This window comes from Manis pentadactyla, chromosome 4, assembly GCF_030020395.1.
Source record: "Manis pentadactyla isolate mManPen7 chromosome 4, mManPen7.hap1, whole genome shotgun sequence".
NCBI lineage: Eukaryota > Metazoa > Chordata > Mammalia > Pholidota > Manidae > Manis > Manis pentadactyla.
The window spans coordinates 108,488,380-108,503,546 of record NC_080022.1 but is presented as its reverse complement, the minus strand read 5'-3'; the positions used below and the strand labels follow the sequence as shown (position 1 = coordinate 108,503,546).

The 15,167-nt window shown below is 37.1% G+C and overlaps 1 protein-coding gene across 21 annotated transcripts in view; it reads right to left on the bottom strand.

Annotated features, from left to right (window-relative positions):
- Nucleotides 1–15,167, bottom strand: part of PDE4DIP (myomegalin) — a 245,740-nt gene that overhangs the window by 73,652 nt on the left and 156,921 nt on the right. For all 21 annotated transcript variants that reach the window (XM_057500614.1, XM_057500618.1, XM_057500610.1 and 18 more), the window contains 12 exons: nt 14,126–14,257; nt 13,284–13,403; nt 12,972–13,064; nt 12,639–12,851; nt 11,613–11,771; nt 10,694–10,804; nt 10,372–10,509; nt 9,490–9,669; nt 8,408–8,602; nt 5,851–6,018; nt 5,599–5,680; nt 2,691–2,782 (listed from right to left, as the gene is read on the bottom strand). In XM_057500614.1, coding sequence (XP_057356597.1) covers nt 2,691–2,782; nt 5,599–5,680; nt 5,851–6,018; nt 8,408–8,602; nt 9,490–9,669; nt 10,372–10,509; nt 10,694–10,804; nt 11,613–11,771; nt 12,639–12,851; nt 12,972–13,064; nt 13,284–13,403; nt 14,126–14,257 — 1,683 coding nt within the window. The remainder of the gene's footprint in view (nt 1–2,690; nt 2,783–5,598; nt 5,681–5,850; nt 6,019–8,407; nt 8,603–9,489; nt 9,670–10,371; nt 10,510–10,693; nt 10,805–11,612; nt 11,772–12,638; nt 12,852–12,971; nt 13,065–13,283; nt 13,404–14,125; nt 14,258–15,167) is intronic.

Here is a 15,167-nt window from a genome sequence, read left to right as displayed (position 1 = left end):
ACAGATAAGGTGACTGAGGCTGAGAGAAATTAAGGAACTTGTTCCAAATCACAGAGCCAGTAAGTGGTAGATCCAGAATGTGAACCCAAGGAAGCACACCCAAAGACACGAGGCTCTAATGTCTGCCCTGCAGACACAGCACATCCATGTATTCTTTATGGTAATGGCAAATTATTCTAAGCAAACATTTTAAGGAAATAGTTCAAGGTAATTAAGAAATAGGTTGGACAAGTAAAGATGGATGACACACAACTAGTTTAAGGTATAACCAAGCTCCCTAAAGGAAGCAGCACATCTTTCCTTAAATATATAAAGTTATAAGCAATAAAAATTTTACTTGTCTATCTTCTAATCCCATCAATGCTTATGGTATCAATGTGTGGGCTCATGATGATTTGTAACTATACACAGTTTCTTGACAGTTCTGGACCACTGCAGCATGTTAGGAGGAAATGCTTCTCCTCACATTCCCTTCCATGTTAAAGGAGTTCAGTTAGTGTTAACTCCTGACCTCTCTCCACTCCTATACTCACTAAGCTCCATGAAAGCAAAGGGACTTAGCTTAATGATACACAGGGGAAGAATAAGGCAGGATGCTTGACTTAAGGTCCACCCGTCCTCTTTTTGGGAGACAGCTGCCTGCAGGAAGCCTGTTTTTGCCACTGCTTCTCCAAGGGCAGGCTCCTAGCCTCCATGTGGAGCGGTCTGTGAGTGAGTGCAGCCCATGGTCCAATGCTGCCCGTGGGCTGAGCAGATGACCCACCTAGTTCTGGAGACTGGCTAGCAGGCCCACTTGGCTCTTACACTGAGCTCTCCACCCAAGACCTTACAGTAAAACAGTTGATAAAGTACCAAACTATCTGCCACTACTTCATTTTATTTCTCAGTTTATTCAGATTTGGGGTATAGAAAAGGGATGCTATTTATTATGCCCTCTTCAGAGACCTCTATCATTATAGATCCAAGTATTTGATCCATTGAACAGAAGCAAAAACAGGAAGAAAACATTTTTGCAGCATGATTAAGGTCTGCAGTCAGATAGACCTGGGTTTTAAATCTTGGCATAATCCCCCTGATAAAGCATTTAAACTGATCTTCAGTTTCCTCAATTGTAAAATGGAAATAATATATATACTTATTAGAGCTTTGTGAGAATACAGATGTATTTTTTTCAAGTGCCTGGCACATAGCAGGCAATCAATGAATGATAACTATTATTACCACTACTACTATTACCTCCTCAGTAGGGAAATGTTTTAAAATTGGAAAAATCTACATGGCTTTTGGCAAATACCTAATATTAGATGGAATGTGATAATGAATCGATATAGCATTGAAATGAGAAGTTGGTAGTTGATTAAGGACACATAAACGTAAGCAATATAGGTAAATAAAACTCACTTAAAATACGCAATTACAGTCATTGTAATTTTATGATCCTGAAAAAGGACAGAACCAAAAAGTAACACTACTCTGAACTGAGTATGTAGGAGAAAAACAGGAACACCATGTAGAAACTAAAATATTTGACACGGACAATCAGAAGATGGCGAGGGTAGAACCAAAAAAAGGAGAGGAACTAGGGGATTTAAAAAACTATTTTTAAAATGCCACACAATTTCATATCCTCAAAACTTGAGTCATATGAGTCATGTAAGGAGAAAAAGAGTAATGAAGGGAAATTAAGAAGATACAGTTATGAGGTATAAGATAATTTCATCACAAATATGAACACAGATTTTATATCATAGATCTAACTATGGCAAAGAGGTGGAACAAAACTGAGGAGCCACAGAGACTAGCCAGGTAAACTCAATTTAGGGACCCGTAACACTAGCCAATCTTCTAAAATAGATGTCATGGTAACATAAAGGCTTTTTGTTTTAGTCTGCAACTCTGTATGGTGGCTCTGGTATTTCTTTTACATCACAGTTGAACGGACAACAGCTGTACAGGGAGGCAGAAGGGGAAGGGAGTTTGTAGGGCTGAGAGTCCTCTTTTAAGAAAATTGATGAAAACTGTATTGCTAGAAATAGAGTTTATGGATGGGAAAAAATTATCTGCTCCAGTAAATGACTTCTTAAGAAGTACTTTGTGTTGCAAAAGACCTGAGTTTAAATCTTAGCTTTGGCATTTCTTAATTACATGACTATTGTCCACCTCTATATTTTAAACAAATCAGTGTTTCATCTTCTTCATCTACAAAATGGGGCCAATACCACTTACTATGCATAGAGTTGAAAACATTAGTGCTAATTTAAGTACCCAGAACAGTACATTGCATATAGCAAGTACTCAATAAACATTATTGATCATTCCCAAATTTCTCTTATTTCATGTTTCTAAAACTAATTTTATGCATCTAATGTCATAATTCTAAGCAGCAATTATATAGCACTTCATTTGTTCTTAAGTCCTTTACAGTTATTTTATTTCAGTGAGCACTGGGCAGAGAAAGCTGTGTCTTTTCAGTATTTAAAAGGTTTAAGGGTTCCATTATAAAAATAAGAGTATCTTGCTAAGATAATGTATACATAAAGTGATTCCTACTTTTTGCCAGAAAGAAAAAAAGTCTTCCCTTGCATTTGGTCCCAGATATTACGCCTGGAGAACTGTACTCTTTTAAATATAAGGTTATTTTGAAAGAAAAAAATAGGAATTTAGAAATTCAACTTGACTAGAAAACTCACCCGACTTTCTCTTTCTTTTTTAGCCATGAGCTCAAGTTCCTCTTTGGCATTATGAAGTTTTTTTTCCAGACCTGCAACTGTATCCAAGTCTCCTAAAAAAGAACATAGTGTTAGTTTCAATCACTATTAACACAGTGTGAGCTCTGCTGCCTTGTTTCTGAGGAATGTGCTCAGAACACATACTCCAACAACAAAAATAACTGCACAGGTTGTTCTCTGCAGTGTTATTTCTATCAACAAAACACTGCACCCAACCTACATGTCTATAAAAAGAAGACTGAATAAACCATAGTACATCCAAACACTGATGTACTATATACACAGCTATAAAAAAAAGAGGAAAATCTTTATGAACTAATAGACTGACTTCTAAAACATATCATTAAATAAAACAAATTTGGTACAAAAGAACATCTAGTGTTGTATGTTTTATATTAGGGAAAGGGGAAAGTGGAACACACACATACACATACATATGCACACAGGATTGATCTGCTTATTTTTATAAGAAGAAAACACAGGGAGGAAAACCCAGCAATGAAGCTGGTTCCTCAGGAAGGTGGAAGCAAGAGAAAAAGGACAGGGAAGTAGACAGGACTTCTGACAGGACTTCCCTATATATTTGAGTTTTGAGCCATGTTAATATTTTACTTTTAATGTGTAAAGTTAGTTCAACAATAATGGAGAAAAACCCTAAAATTTAATACTAACATAAATAAATGAACCTATATAGTAAATAGGTAATACAATGCCTTAGGAGAGAATAAAAAAATTAATCCAAATAATTTTTGAACTGTGTTCTAACTATACAGACTCAGTGGGAACTATCCTAATGATAAAAAAATAATTTAAAAATCTTAAATATTATTTAATAGATGTAATGTTAATAGTGGTACTCATGTAGCAATTCTGAAACTATTTTTGTGTATCGTGCAAATGTGTAAATATATTGATGTTATAGGTAACCAAGCTTCTCAGTGCTTGGAAAAGGCAGATACAAATACGAAATAAGGGAAAGAATGAACCTGTGCTGCTCAACGGGAATTAGAGGCATCAGTATCAAATTGAGACAGATATATGTAAGTAATGGAAATACAGAAGTGCTGAAAAACGGATGGGGAAATAGCAAATGGACAAAGGAACAACTTGAAAGGGCTCCAGCTGGCCAAATACAGGATGATTCCATGCTAAAATAGAGTAATGACAGAAATGGCTAATAAAGTGATGTTTAAAATAAAAAGAATCCATAAGTCCATACTGATATGAACAAATAAGGGGAGTGGGGAGGACAGCACAAGGGCAGAACTGTCTACATCACAAGATATTCACCGGCAACACTTAATAATGACAAAGGGAAAAATGAACCTTTACCTCAGAGATCTGGCAAATATAACCTTAACCAAATGACAGACTTAGTATCACCAAGCATAACACAAGATGGTATCATGCACTCCTAATGCTCCTAATGTCACGCGTTGAGGAAATCATCACCCACGCAGTATTCTTGACAACAGTGTGTAACTCGAGTCTACCCATGGGAAACAGCCAAACTGGGGGCCATTAGCAGGCCCAGAGGTTCAAAGATGCCAGTGTCAAACAAGACAAAAAGGCCAAGAGACTATTCTAGATTCAAGGAGACTAAAGAGACATGACAACTAAGTTCCACGCATGATCCCTGGGTCAGGGGGGAGCCCCACCTATTGAGATTACTGGGACAATGGGAATTCTGAGTATGGACTGTACAATATATTAAGGCTCAATTTCCTGGGCATGATAATTACATTATAGTTATGTAGAAGAATGCCCTTGTTCTTAGGAAATACATTATGAGTTATTTAGGGATAAAGTGTCACAATGTCTCTAAGAAATTTTTTAAAAGGCTCAGAAAAAAATGTAACTGTGTATACATTCACACACAAAGAAATAATGCAAATATGGTGAAATGCTAACAACTGGTGAGTCTTAACAAAAATGTGTATGTATTCAATTTTTGCCACTTCTCTATAGGTTTGAAATTTGAAAAATAAAAAATTGGAAAAAAGTATTTTTTTAAAAAAAAAGGTAAATATGGAGTAAATTAAACAAATCCTTTATTCTTCATTCCTTACTTTTCAACTAGCATAAAGCTTTCCTATTAAGAAATGAGTACTTGCATGACTCTTCTATAAAATTCCATACTTTACACTGTAACACAGACACAAAGTTTTTATATTCTTAATACCATTTAAAAATCATAAGCTAATTCTGTAAGTCCATAACCTTTCTTGTCATAGTACTAAAATCACCACGTCATTTACCATGGTGAGCCCCTATTTCTAGAACTCACTGGATAATCTCTTTCCTAAAGCTGCCCTGGGTCCCAACATTTTGCTCTGTGAAAGTCAGAGACTATTCTAATCCAAGGCACCCAGTTGAGTTCTGCTCGCACCATGCACAGAATTCAGTTGCTTGTAGGGAGTTGAAGGACTACAACCATTGCTTGGGCGGAGCTGGGCTTGGCAAATAACTCACTGCATACCCTTCCCAACACTGTAATGGAGGTTATGTCAGGGTATAGTGAGTAGCCTTAGCCTGCTTGAAAGACACCCAGGAGGAGGTGTCAGCCCCATGGTCTTGCTGTGCAGGTTTAGAAACACTATTTCCTCATTTTTGTATCCCTGCAAAGCTATCTGAAAAGAATTAGGAAGCAGTTTCCTTGGGTCTAACAGTGTACCCAGAGCAACAGCATCAATTCAACATAAGGTAAGCGTATTCTTCCTAGAATAGACATGTCTTCAGCCTTTTAGGGGAACTGAAACTTATTTTTTTCTATTTAGGTAGGAAGAGAAAGAGTTCTGGCCAAAACTACTAACAGAGAGTTACAGGAAGCAAAGACAAGTTCCTTAATGAAATGAAATCTGATACGTACCTAATGAGGACCTGGGTATGCTGGTATCCCCTTTGACAGTCAATGAAGTGTTATCATCTCTGGAGGGCATAGGCAGTGAACCCTAAAAATTGGAAGAGTCAGGGGATTTAGGAAGATGGGGAACCATGATCACAATGACAAGGACTTGGAATGTTCTCACATAATTTGACATTAAAACTACCAAATTTATGCCTCATATATAAAAAGAAAATATAATTGATATGAACATCTACACAAGCCTATAGTCCTTACTTGATCAGTCTGTCGCCCAAGGTGGGAGCTAATCGAGGTAACTTCAGCTGGTTGGTTAGAGACTAGTGCTTGGGACACCACAGCATCTTTCCCCCCAAAATACTGGCGCAGGGCCTGTAATTCTGCATTTCTTTCCATTAGGGCTTGTACCATCTTCTCTGAAGCAACCTAGTAAGGAAATCACATATAACATTAGAAAGACACTCTGATAAAACAAAATTCGTGTGCTGATATTATTTGTTAAAAGCCAACCATTTATGAATGGACAGTGGGGCCCTAAAAAATCATTTCCTTGCTTTCAGTTTATAGGTAAAAACATAGTTTATGAGTCAAAAGAAAGTCTCTCATAGGCAGAATACTGGAAAAACTGACTATAACACATCTATTAGATAAATTGAAATTATTACAAATAATAATAAATAATAAATCTATTATAAATAATCTGAAATAGTTCTGCTAGAACTCTATCTGGTTAAAGTGTTGAGATTCTAATTTGAATTGGGATAACACAGGTTTTTATTCTGGGACACATGTGCCTTTGGCCTGTATGTGCTTTACCCAAACATTCATTTGATTTGCTACCTTTAGATCTTTGCCAAATGTTACCTTACTGGATTGACTTTCTCTACATACCCTATCTAAAACAATAATCTCTTCTCTACTCCAGTTCCTCTTGTCGTGCTAATTTTTTTTATAATGCACTCACAATTATCTGATACATATCTGTTTATTGGCACTATCTCTCCCCCAAATGGATGGAAGCTTTCTAAGGTCAGGTACTGCAATGTTTTGTTCAGTGCTGAATTCCAAGTCTAGCACAGCCAACAAATACAAAGGGCTGAATACTTATTTATTGACTGATTTATATGACTACTGAATGAATCAATTATACATATACATTTTTACTGAACATGATTAGGAGAATCTGAACTGCAAACCTATCAAATCCAGTTTACTTCATTTCAAATCCCACAGTGCTCTAAGACACAATAGATGGCACAATAAGGAAAAGGTCTACAACACTATTAGTGACCATTACCACAGAAAGTCTGTATTAAATCAGGGAATCTGGAAATAATAAACTAACACTGGAATTACTGAGGGTCTTAACATGGTGAATAGAAACAACATTAACTAAATCATAGAGCCAACTATCTCCCAGGAGAATTGCTATTGTCCTAAATGAGAAACTGAGCTCTTGTCATAACTTCTCAGAGAAATAAAAGAATAACCTTCCATTTCTATTAAGTAAAATTTGAGGCCAAATTCAGGGATTTGGACATAATGATCTTACAGGTAACTACATTATTAATATGCCTTAATAAAAATCTCTGTGAAAATTATTATGAGAAAACATAATAAATAACATACAAGATATCTTGTGCCATATGTATGATCTATCTGGCTTGGCATCCTTTTCCTAGAAATGCTGTTTTCAGCAGTGCTCCTCCAAATGTGGTCCAAGGACCTGCAGCGCCACCCTCATCTGGAGGCTTATAAGAAATGCAAATTCTTAAGTCCCACCTATACCTCCTAATTCCTATAATGGGGCATAAGCTTGGGAGTCTATGCTTTTAAAAAGCTATCTGGAGGATTCTTCTGCATGTAAAATTTGAGAAGCCAATCTAGAAGAACACAACTATTACTCTTCTTGAGTTGAAAATCTTTTGTAATTTCAGTCATCTCTTAAATTCCAGTATTTTACTACCAGTGGTGCATAATATATTTTCTGAGGCGCAATAAGACTGATTTTTTTCAAATTACAAAGGGATTAAAAAGAAAACTCAAAGACTCGTTAGCCTCCTACCAAAGACTTAAATAATTCACAATGATTTTGTTAGGTCCATTCTAGCAGCAACTTCTGCAGCAAATGGCAGCATGTTTCTAACAAAATCTGTATTTACTTCAGTGGGCTTGAGAATTAGGAGAGTGGAATATAACCACACCACATTATAAGAAAGAATAATAAGAGAATTATGGTCAAATAAGACAGGCAAATGATAAGAATCTAGTTCCCTCTAAAAACTAGGGGGACTCTGAGCATCTGGTCCCTGAAGTACAGCACAAATAAACTCTACCCGTCTCTAGCCCGGAGGAGAAAGATACATGGAAAGGAGGAGATATTAAGAATTTACTGTTGAAATACTCGTATACCATTATTTTAAGTTTAATGTATCCCATCTTATTTTGAGAATATTTATTCTAATCATGGTCTTTGAAGAAACACAATCTTTTATTCCTCTTACAATAACTCATGTTTTATAAGAATTAGGAGAAACTATATGAAATGTAAGTTTTCCTACACCTTGCCTGGAAATATAAAAATATCACTCAAGTCAAATCAAAATACTCCAGAACCTCATATTCCTTTCTGGTAAAATTATCAGAATACTAAGAAAAAGAAAATGTACAAAATGACGCAAAAGGGTAGGTACATTGCATTGTTCAGGCACCCTTCCTAATGCAAAGTGTTCTAAAGGTATTTCATATTTCGATGACTGCTGTAAAACTGCAGTATAGTTAATAGACTAGAGTTTTATTAGCTGTTAGTCCTTACTTTGCTCTCCAGCTCCCTGGTGCTCATAGACTGAAGCAGGCCCTGAATCTCCATTTCATGTTCCATTGCCTGTTTGTTTCGATCACTCAGAAGGTCCTGCAGCAGCCTTTCCTTCTGCTGTAGACGCTGGCACAGCTCCTCAGCTATCTCACTCTGCCCTGGTCCAAGCTGGCAGAGCAACGCTGCACTGAGATCCTAGTACAGAAGGGACAGTATAAGTTTTAGGGTAAAGAATTCCCTCTACTACTGGGCTTAAGGGATCATCAGAGAACAGTGAGCTATGAGATTCTGGAGAGCAAGTGTTGTGCTTTATTCGTTTTTGTTTCCCCAGATCTGGCACAGGCTTGGCACATGAAAGACTAAGCACATGCTCCGTGGATGAATACTAACAATACAGAAGATACTTATACTGACAACTTACACATTGTGTTCTGAAAGGTCCTTTCCCTCTTTCTCAGGGCACATGATAATTATATCAGATGAAGATAAATGGAGTCAGCCTGTAAGTCTTCTCCCCAGTATAACTTTATAGGGAGCCCACACAATGATAAGCTGAAGAGAAGAATGAGCGCTGTATCTATGAACATGGTGCTGCAGTTCTTATTTCTACACTGAGAGGTAGTAAATGCTGTTAAAACTATGTAGCCATACTGCCTGGGTTACACACTGGCTCTGCCACTTATGGGCTATGTTACTTTGGATAAGTTCCTCCACTTCAGAAGTCTGTTTCCTTGTCGGTAAAAGAGAGAGAACAGAATTACCTCACAGGCTTGTCAGTATGCAGTAAGTTAATACCCATTCAGCTCTAAAAATAGTGCCTCACACAGCATAAGCACCATAACTAACAAAGTTAGCTATCACTGTAGGAACATTTTTTAGATCTCATTAAAACTCTCACATAACTTCTTTGAGAAAGATAATTGTCTTTTTGCATTTATAGGTGTAGGAAAAATATCCCAGTGGAAGGCACAGAATGGAATTAAAGATTTGGGTCACTGGCATCCCAGAATTCAACAGTCCTAATCAAGACTGAGACTATGTAATCATTAAACCAACTGCTTTTAAGTTAACTAAAATCTTACCTCTACTTCTTTGTTCCTGTCATGCAGAGACGTCTGTAATTGCTGAATGATACTTTCTTGTTCTTTCTGCCAATGGCTAAATTTGGTTTCCATTTCTTCCTTCAGCCATTGGAGGTTTTGACAGGTAGCAGATAACTGTTCCACTTCCAGGTCTTTGGCCCTCAGAAGACTCTCCATGCTCTACATTCACAAGCAAAGCAACCATAAGTCAAGGGCTGCCCCACACTCCTCAGGACAAATGAGAAACTTGACCCATCTTTCAACTCTCTGCTAAATTATCAAACTTTTTGTAGAAGGACATAACTTAGTATCTCATCTACAAATACCATACTAATCTATTTTTTGTTTTTAGAAACTCTCTAGTTTGTAGAGATAATGTACAAGATATATGAAGTACTCTGGAGCCAGTAGGCTATGCTACAGAGGAAGTGAAAGACTTAAGAGGTGGCAGATGGTTAGATATATAAGCTCCAAAATAAATATATAAAAGTAGCCCACAGTAAGTATTAATAAAATAAGTAAGTGTTCTGTTTGTGGCTATACACAGACATGTATATATTAATGAGAACTACACAGATATAATAGCTGTACCCTAGCAATGCTTATGTAAAAGTATATAGGTATTGACTAGAATTAGAAATAAAATAGTATTGTATATAAAAATCCATATTCACCCTACAAAGTTCACAGTAGAAATGCTAAAACTTCTCAATGTCTGATCTATAATGATGGAACTAATGACTGCTATTTTTGTTTGTTTTGTATTTATTTTCTTATAAAGCAAATACCTTGGTTTTCATAAAATAATGGGAGGGGCTGATGCTTTGGGCTTAGAATACAAGTGGAAGAGGAATACCAAATCACGACAGATTTTGCTCTTACCTGCATGGTCGCTTCATTAGTGGAGAGGATACCACGCACTCTCTCTAAGTCACGATCTCGCTCTCGCACAGCATGATAGAGTTGGTGCAGTTCCTTTTCTTTTTCTTCTAGAGTGGAGAACTTTTCATCTATAGCTCGCTACAAAGAAAGTAAGGACCCTAAAGCTCCATAAGATTCACTATTCTGGCCACCCTTATTCAATGATTCCAAATATAAAAGAATGTAAAACCAAATATCAAAAGCAGCCAGTAGACACACATTTCTGTAGTACCTATGTGAAAAGAATAGTCCACAGTGCCATGAGCAAAATGATGGTACATACCTCCAGAGCAACATCTCTATCTTGTATTCGCTGACGAAGTTTCTCAAGCAACATCTCATTTGCTTCAAGGGTTTTGTCCAAGTTATCTCGATACTGCAGGTCTCTAAATTCCTAATAAATCCAAAAAAATTCTGTCCTTTATTCATTTACTCAGTATTAACTGAATTCCTACACTTTGCAAAGCAATTTATTGGTTGTTCAGGGTAAAAAAAAAAAGTGATCACTCTCAAGGGGAACACAGTTTAGCAGAGACAATAGACATATACATTACTATTCTTCATCACATGCGGGCATGTATGTTTGTGTGTGTAACCAACTACAGGAATACAGGATGCAATATCTAATTCTGCCTGAAGGTGTCACTAAAGATCTCACAAAAGAGGTTAGAAGTGGTGGTGGTATTTCTGTGTGCACAGTATATGCATACTATGAAAACACTGTACACTCAGTGAAATGTAAGGGATATATCATGACTGAAGCTTAGAGTAGGTGGTGTTTTACTTATTCGTCTTTACAGTTCCATTTTTCCCTAAAACTTTCATTTTATCATCTAAGTAACTCCAAGGAAATTTCTACACAGATGTCTTCACCTATTAGAAAGAGCAGAAGCCATATCTTCTCTTTGTCTTCCAAGCACCTAGCATCATATCTGACTTACAGAGGTGCTTTATAACTATTTGCTGAATATTTACTGCTTAAGTCTTTCAGATCTTTATTGTTTCCTATACTTGCTGACTGACTAACACCTTGGTTCACAGATTGTAATTTCTATTTATTTTGAATCTTCCTGATCCTCATCTCTTATTGTTCTCCATGTAGCAGGTACTCAACAAGGTGGACTAATATCTTGTGATTATATGATCAGAAATTTCAGAGCCCTATGAGCCCAGTTTTGGTTGAAGTAATTAAGTAGACTCACCTGAAGCAGCTGCTCTTTGTGACTCAGGCTATGGTTTAGGTGCTGAATGTGTTGCTCCTGGGTTCGGATCTCACTGTATTTCTCGGCCTCTAGGGTATGAAGCTGTTGGCTCTTACTCTGCAGTTCTCCTTGTAGATGCTGCAAGGCTTTTCGCAGTTCCTGAATTAAACAGATTCCTTTTTAAGCGATCTAAAATTTTCACATGGTCATTAGATAATGAGGTCTCAAGACCTTTCAAGGCATAAAAAACAAAATATATAGCAGAAAGTGCTGTTCTTAAAATTTCTACAGAAATATTATACATGAATCAAATAGAATGTGGGAAATTGTGGAACTGTGGAATAAGGCAGCATGTAAATTTCATACTATAGTTCAATACTTATTTTTTGGTTTAAGAATGACAGATCTTTGTAACTTCTAAACAGGACCCCATCCCACTGTAAACCTGGATCCTTTACTTTACAATAAGCTCAAGGTTAGGGTATTTTTACCATCCCTTTAAATCTTAGAAATTGAGAGCATATGCTCTAAGCTAACAAGATAATGGAACTATTTAAGAATTATATGTTTTATTTAAAAAAAAAAACACATGGTTAATTGTACCAGCCACTCCTCTGCTTGCTGCTCTTCACTTTTCTACCTCGCTGACTTTTACCCTTAACTTCTTGTGTTTCCTCCTTCACAAAGCTTTCTCTACCTTCCTCAGTCCTTCCTATAAATCCCTGTAGGACCCCAGACATACCTCCTTTACCTCATTTCAGTATTTACCACACTGAAATTCTGTTTCTGGGACTGTCTCTCATTCTAAATCGCAAGTAACATAAGAGGAAAGAGGCTGTGATAATCACTCCTGTATTTCAAGAACACAGCCCAATATCTGGCACATGGTGTAAGAGCAACAAATATTGAACTGAATTACTAAGATATTAAGCAAGTGACTCAAGGGTTCAACATCAACTGTCCTGATAAAAACATAATTACCAGGGCAAAGTCAGACTTTAGGCCACAAACTAGTTAATGACTTACCTGGTTATGTTTCCAAGAAGCCTCTTTCTGCTTTTCTCTCTCATGGGCCGCTGCCTCTACGAACTGCACACATCGTTTGGCATCAGCCAGCTGGCGCTCTTTTTGCCGTACCACCCTCTGGAGTTTTTGTATTTCAAGCTGGCTGTGGAATAGAGCGCTCTGAAGATCAAGCAGAACCACCTGCTGTTGAGGGGGGGCAGCACCCTCTGAGTTCTGAAAAGAGTAAAAATCAATCACAAGGAGGGCAAGCACTGAGCCGCTGAGAGGACCCACAAAAGCAAGTGGTGCCCCAGCATGGCACACCCTCTCCTGTCCTGTGTGACTTTCACGTACATGAAGTTGTCCAAGCTGTCTTTGGTGCAGCATTTCTCGAAGCTTTGCCATTGTGTCGTTTTGACCTTCAATCACCTGATACAACTCCTCGGTCTGAAAATGAGGATGGAGGTACCCAACATGTTAGTAAACTAAATACAGATTCCATTATCTCACCTGTACAGTTTTCAGCAATACCAACTTAGACTATACTACAATTTCTCTAGGCTAAGATTTCGTTGTATGACAATCCACTTCTACAAAACAGAATACTTGCCTACTTTAATGGAATAAACTGTTTCCTCACAGGTCCTTGATGGTCAAATATTTTACCTCATTTTCCCTGCTATTCAGAGTTTCCTTGAGGCTTTGAATTGTACCATCTTGCTTCTGAGATGACTCCTGAGCAGACTTTAGTTCACAGCTCAATTCACTCAGTTTTTCTTGAAGAATCTGAATTCAGCAAAGAAAAACAGTTTGGTAGGTCAATGACTTCTTTTAACTTCAAATGCAACCATGAATTAAGTCCTTCCTCAAACTTAGGTTTAAAAGATTCCTTATGGAATATTACCTTGTTATTTTTTTACCTATATATAGTAACCATTAAAGTTCTAAGTCAATCAGCAAAACAAAATACCATGAAATTGAAATACAAAACACTGCTGCAACACTCAATTGCTTCAATTCTCATGTACTGTGCTTGCACTGTGATGGGCACTTGTCCACACAAGTCACTGTGGATACATTACATAAAGACCAAGGAGCTTCTGCTACCTAGGAGAGTAGGGCAGTACCAGGCCAGAAGCTGAACATCCCAAACTGGGGGAATATTTTTTCTAATCAGATTTTAAAATTCATGGGTGGTGAAGGGGTGGAAAGTTCAGCTAAAATCAACAGTGCAAACCTCTTGTCTTGGCACCTTATATAGTTACAGATTGCACTCAAGTTTTAATTACAGGCCTTAAAGGCACTAGAAATTCTGATCTGAGCAAATTAAGCTAAAATCTTAATGAGAAAGATAAAGGACCATTCTTTTAGTCAAATATTCACTAGAGCACCAAGAATACACAGTATCCATCTCCCAAGTCCTACTTAGAGAGGTTAACAGACTCCACTGAGCCAGGCATATCCTCAAGGAAACCCTGTGATCTCCAAAGGCATGGTATTGGTCATACCTTGTTGGTAGCCTCCATTTGCTGGATTTTTTCCTGGAGTTCAGCCAAGTAGGACTCAGATACAGATGGTTGGGTTATAACGGCCTCACTGGAATTCAGCTTTTGTTGTTTGAGTAACTCTTCAGTCATGTGCTAGGAAGAAGCAAGACAAGCAAACTGAGTCCAATATAACCAACAATAAATTTTATGTTCCAATGTCTTTGGCATCTTTTGCCAGAGACTTACAAAACCAGAGCTGCTGCGTGGATTAAAGGCATGAATTCCTGAAGACAGTGTTATTCCTTATTAAGAGTACTGATTCACTTCCAGTCTTACAATGCTCCCTAGCTCCCTTCCCTACCTTTCCCTATGAACTCACACAAGCACTACATATTCAGTTAAAGCAAATAATTCAGAGTTTAAAGAGAAGGCAGAGGATTAAAAAAAGAAAATGCTTATAATGACCAAATATTCGCTTTATCCTATTTTCAATGAGGGAATTCAAAAGACATGCTTATCAAACTTTAACCATCCATAACAGAGAAGGTATATTTCAACTACCTTTCTCATAATATGCCTGTTCATATTACTTTGAAAAATGGGCAGATTTTTTAATCCGGACTATAGATTTAAATCTAGGTTTAAAAGATTCCTTAGAGAATATTATTACCTTGTTATTTTTTCCCTATATATAGTAACGATTAAAGTCCTAAGTCAATCAGCAAAACAAAGTAGCAGGGAATTGAAATATTTCTGCAACACTCAATTGTTTCAATTCTCATGTGCTGTGCTTGCTCTATGATGGGCACTTGTCCATGTGAGTCACTGTGTTTTATCAATATTAAATTTCCTAAATTTGGCAAATTTTTTTGTACTGTAGTTATGTAAGAGATGTCCTTGTCCTTAGGAAATACATGCTTATTTAGTATAAAGATACATAATATCTCCAACCAATTCTCAAACAGTTCAGAAAAAAAAAAATGTGTCTATACAGTGGGAGTGACAAAGCAAATGCAGCAAAATGTTAACAATTGGTCAGTCTGGGAGTTCTTGGTACTTCTCT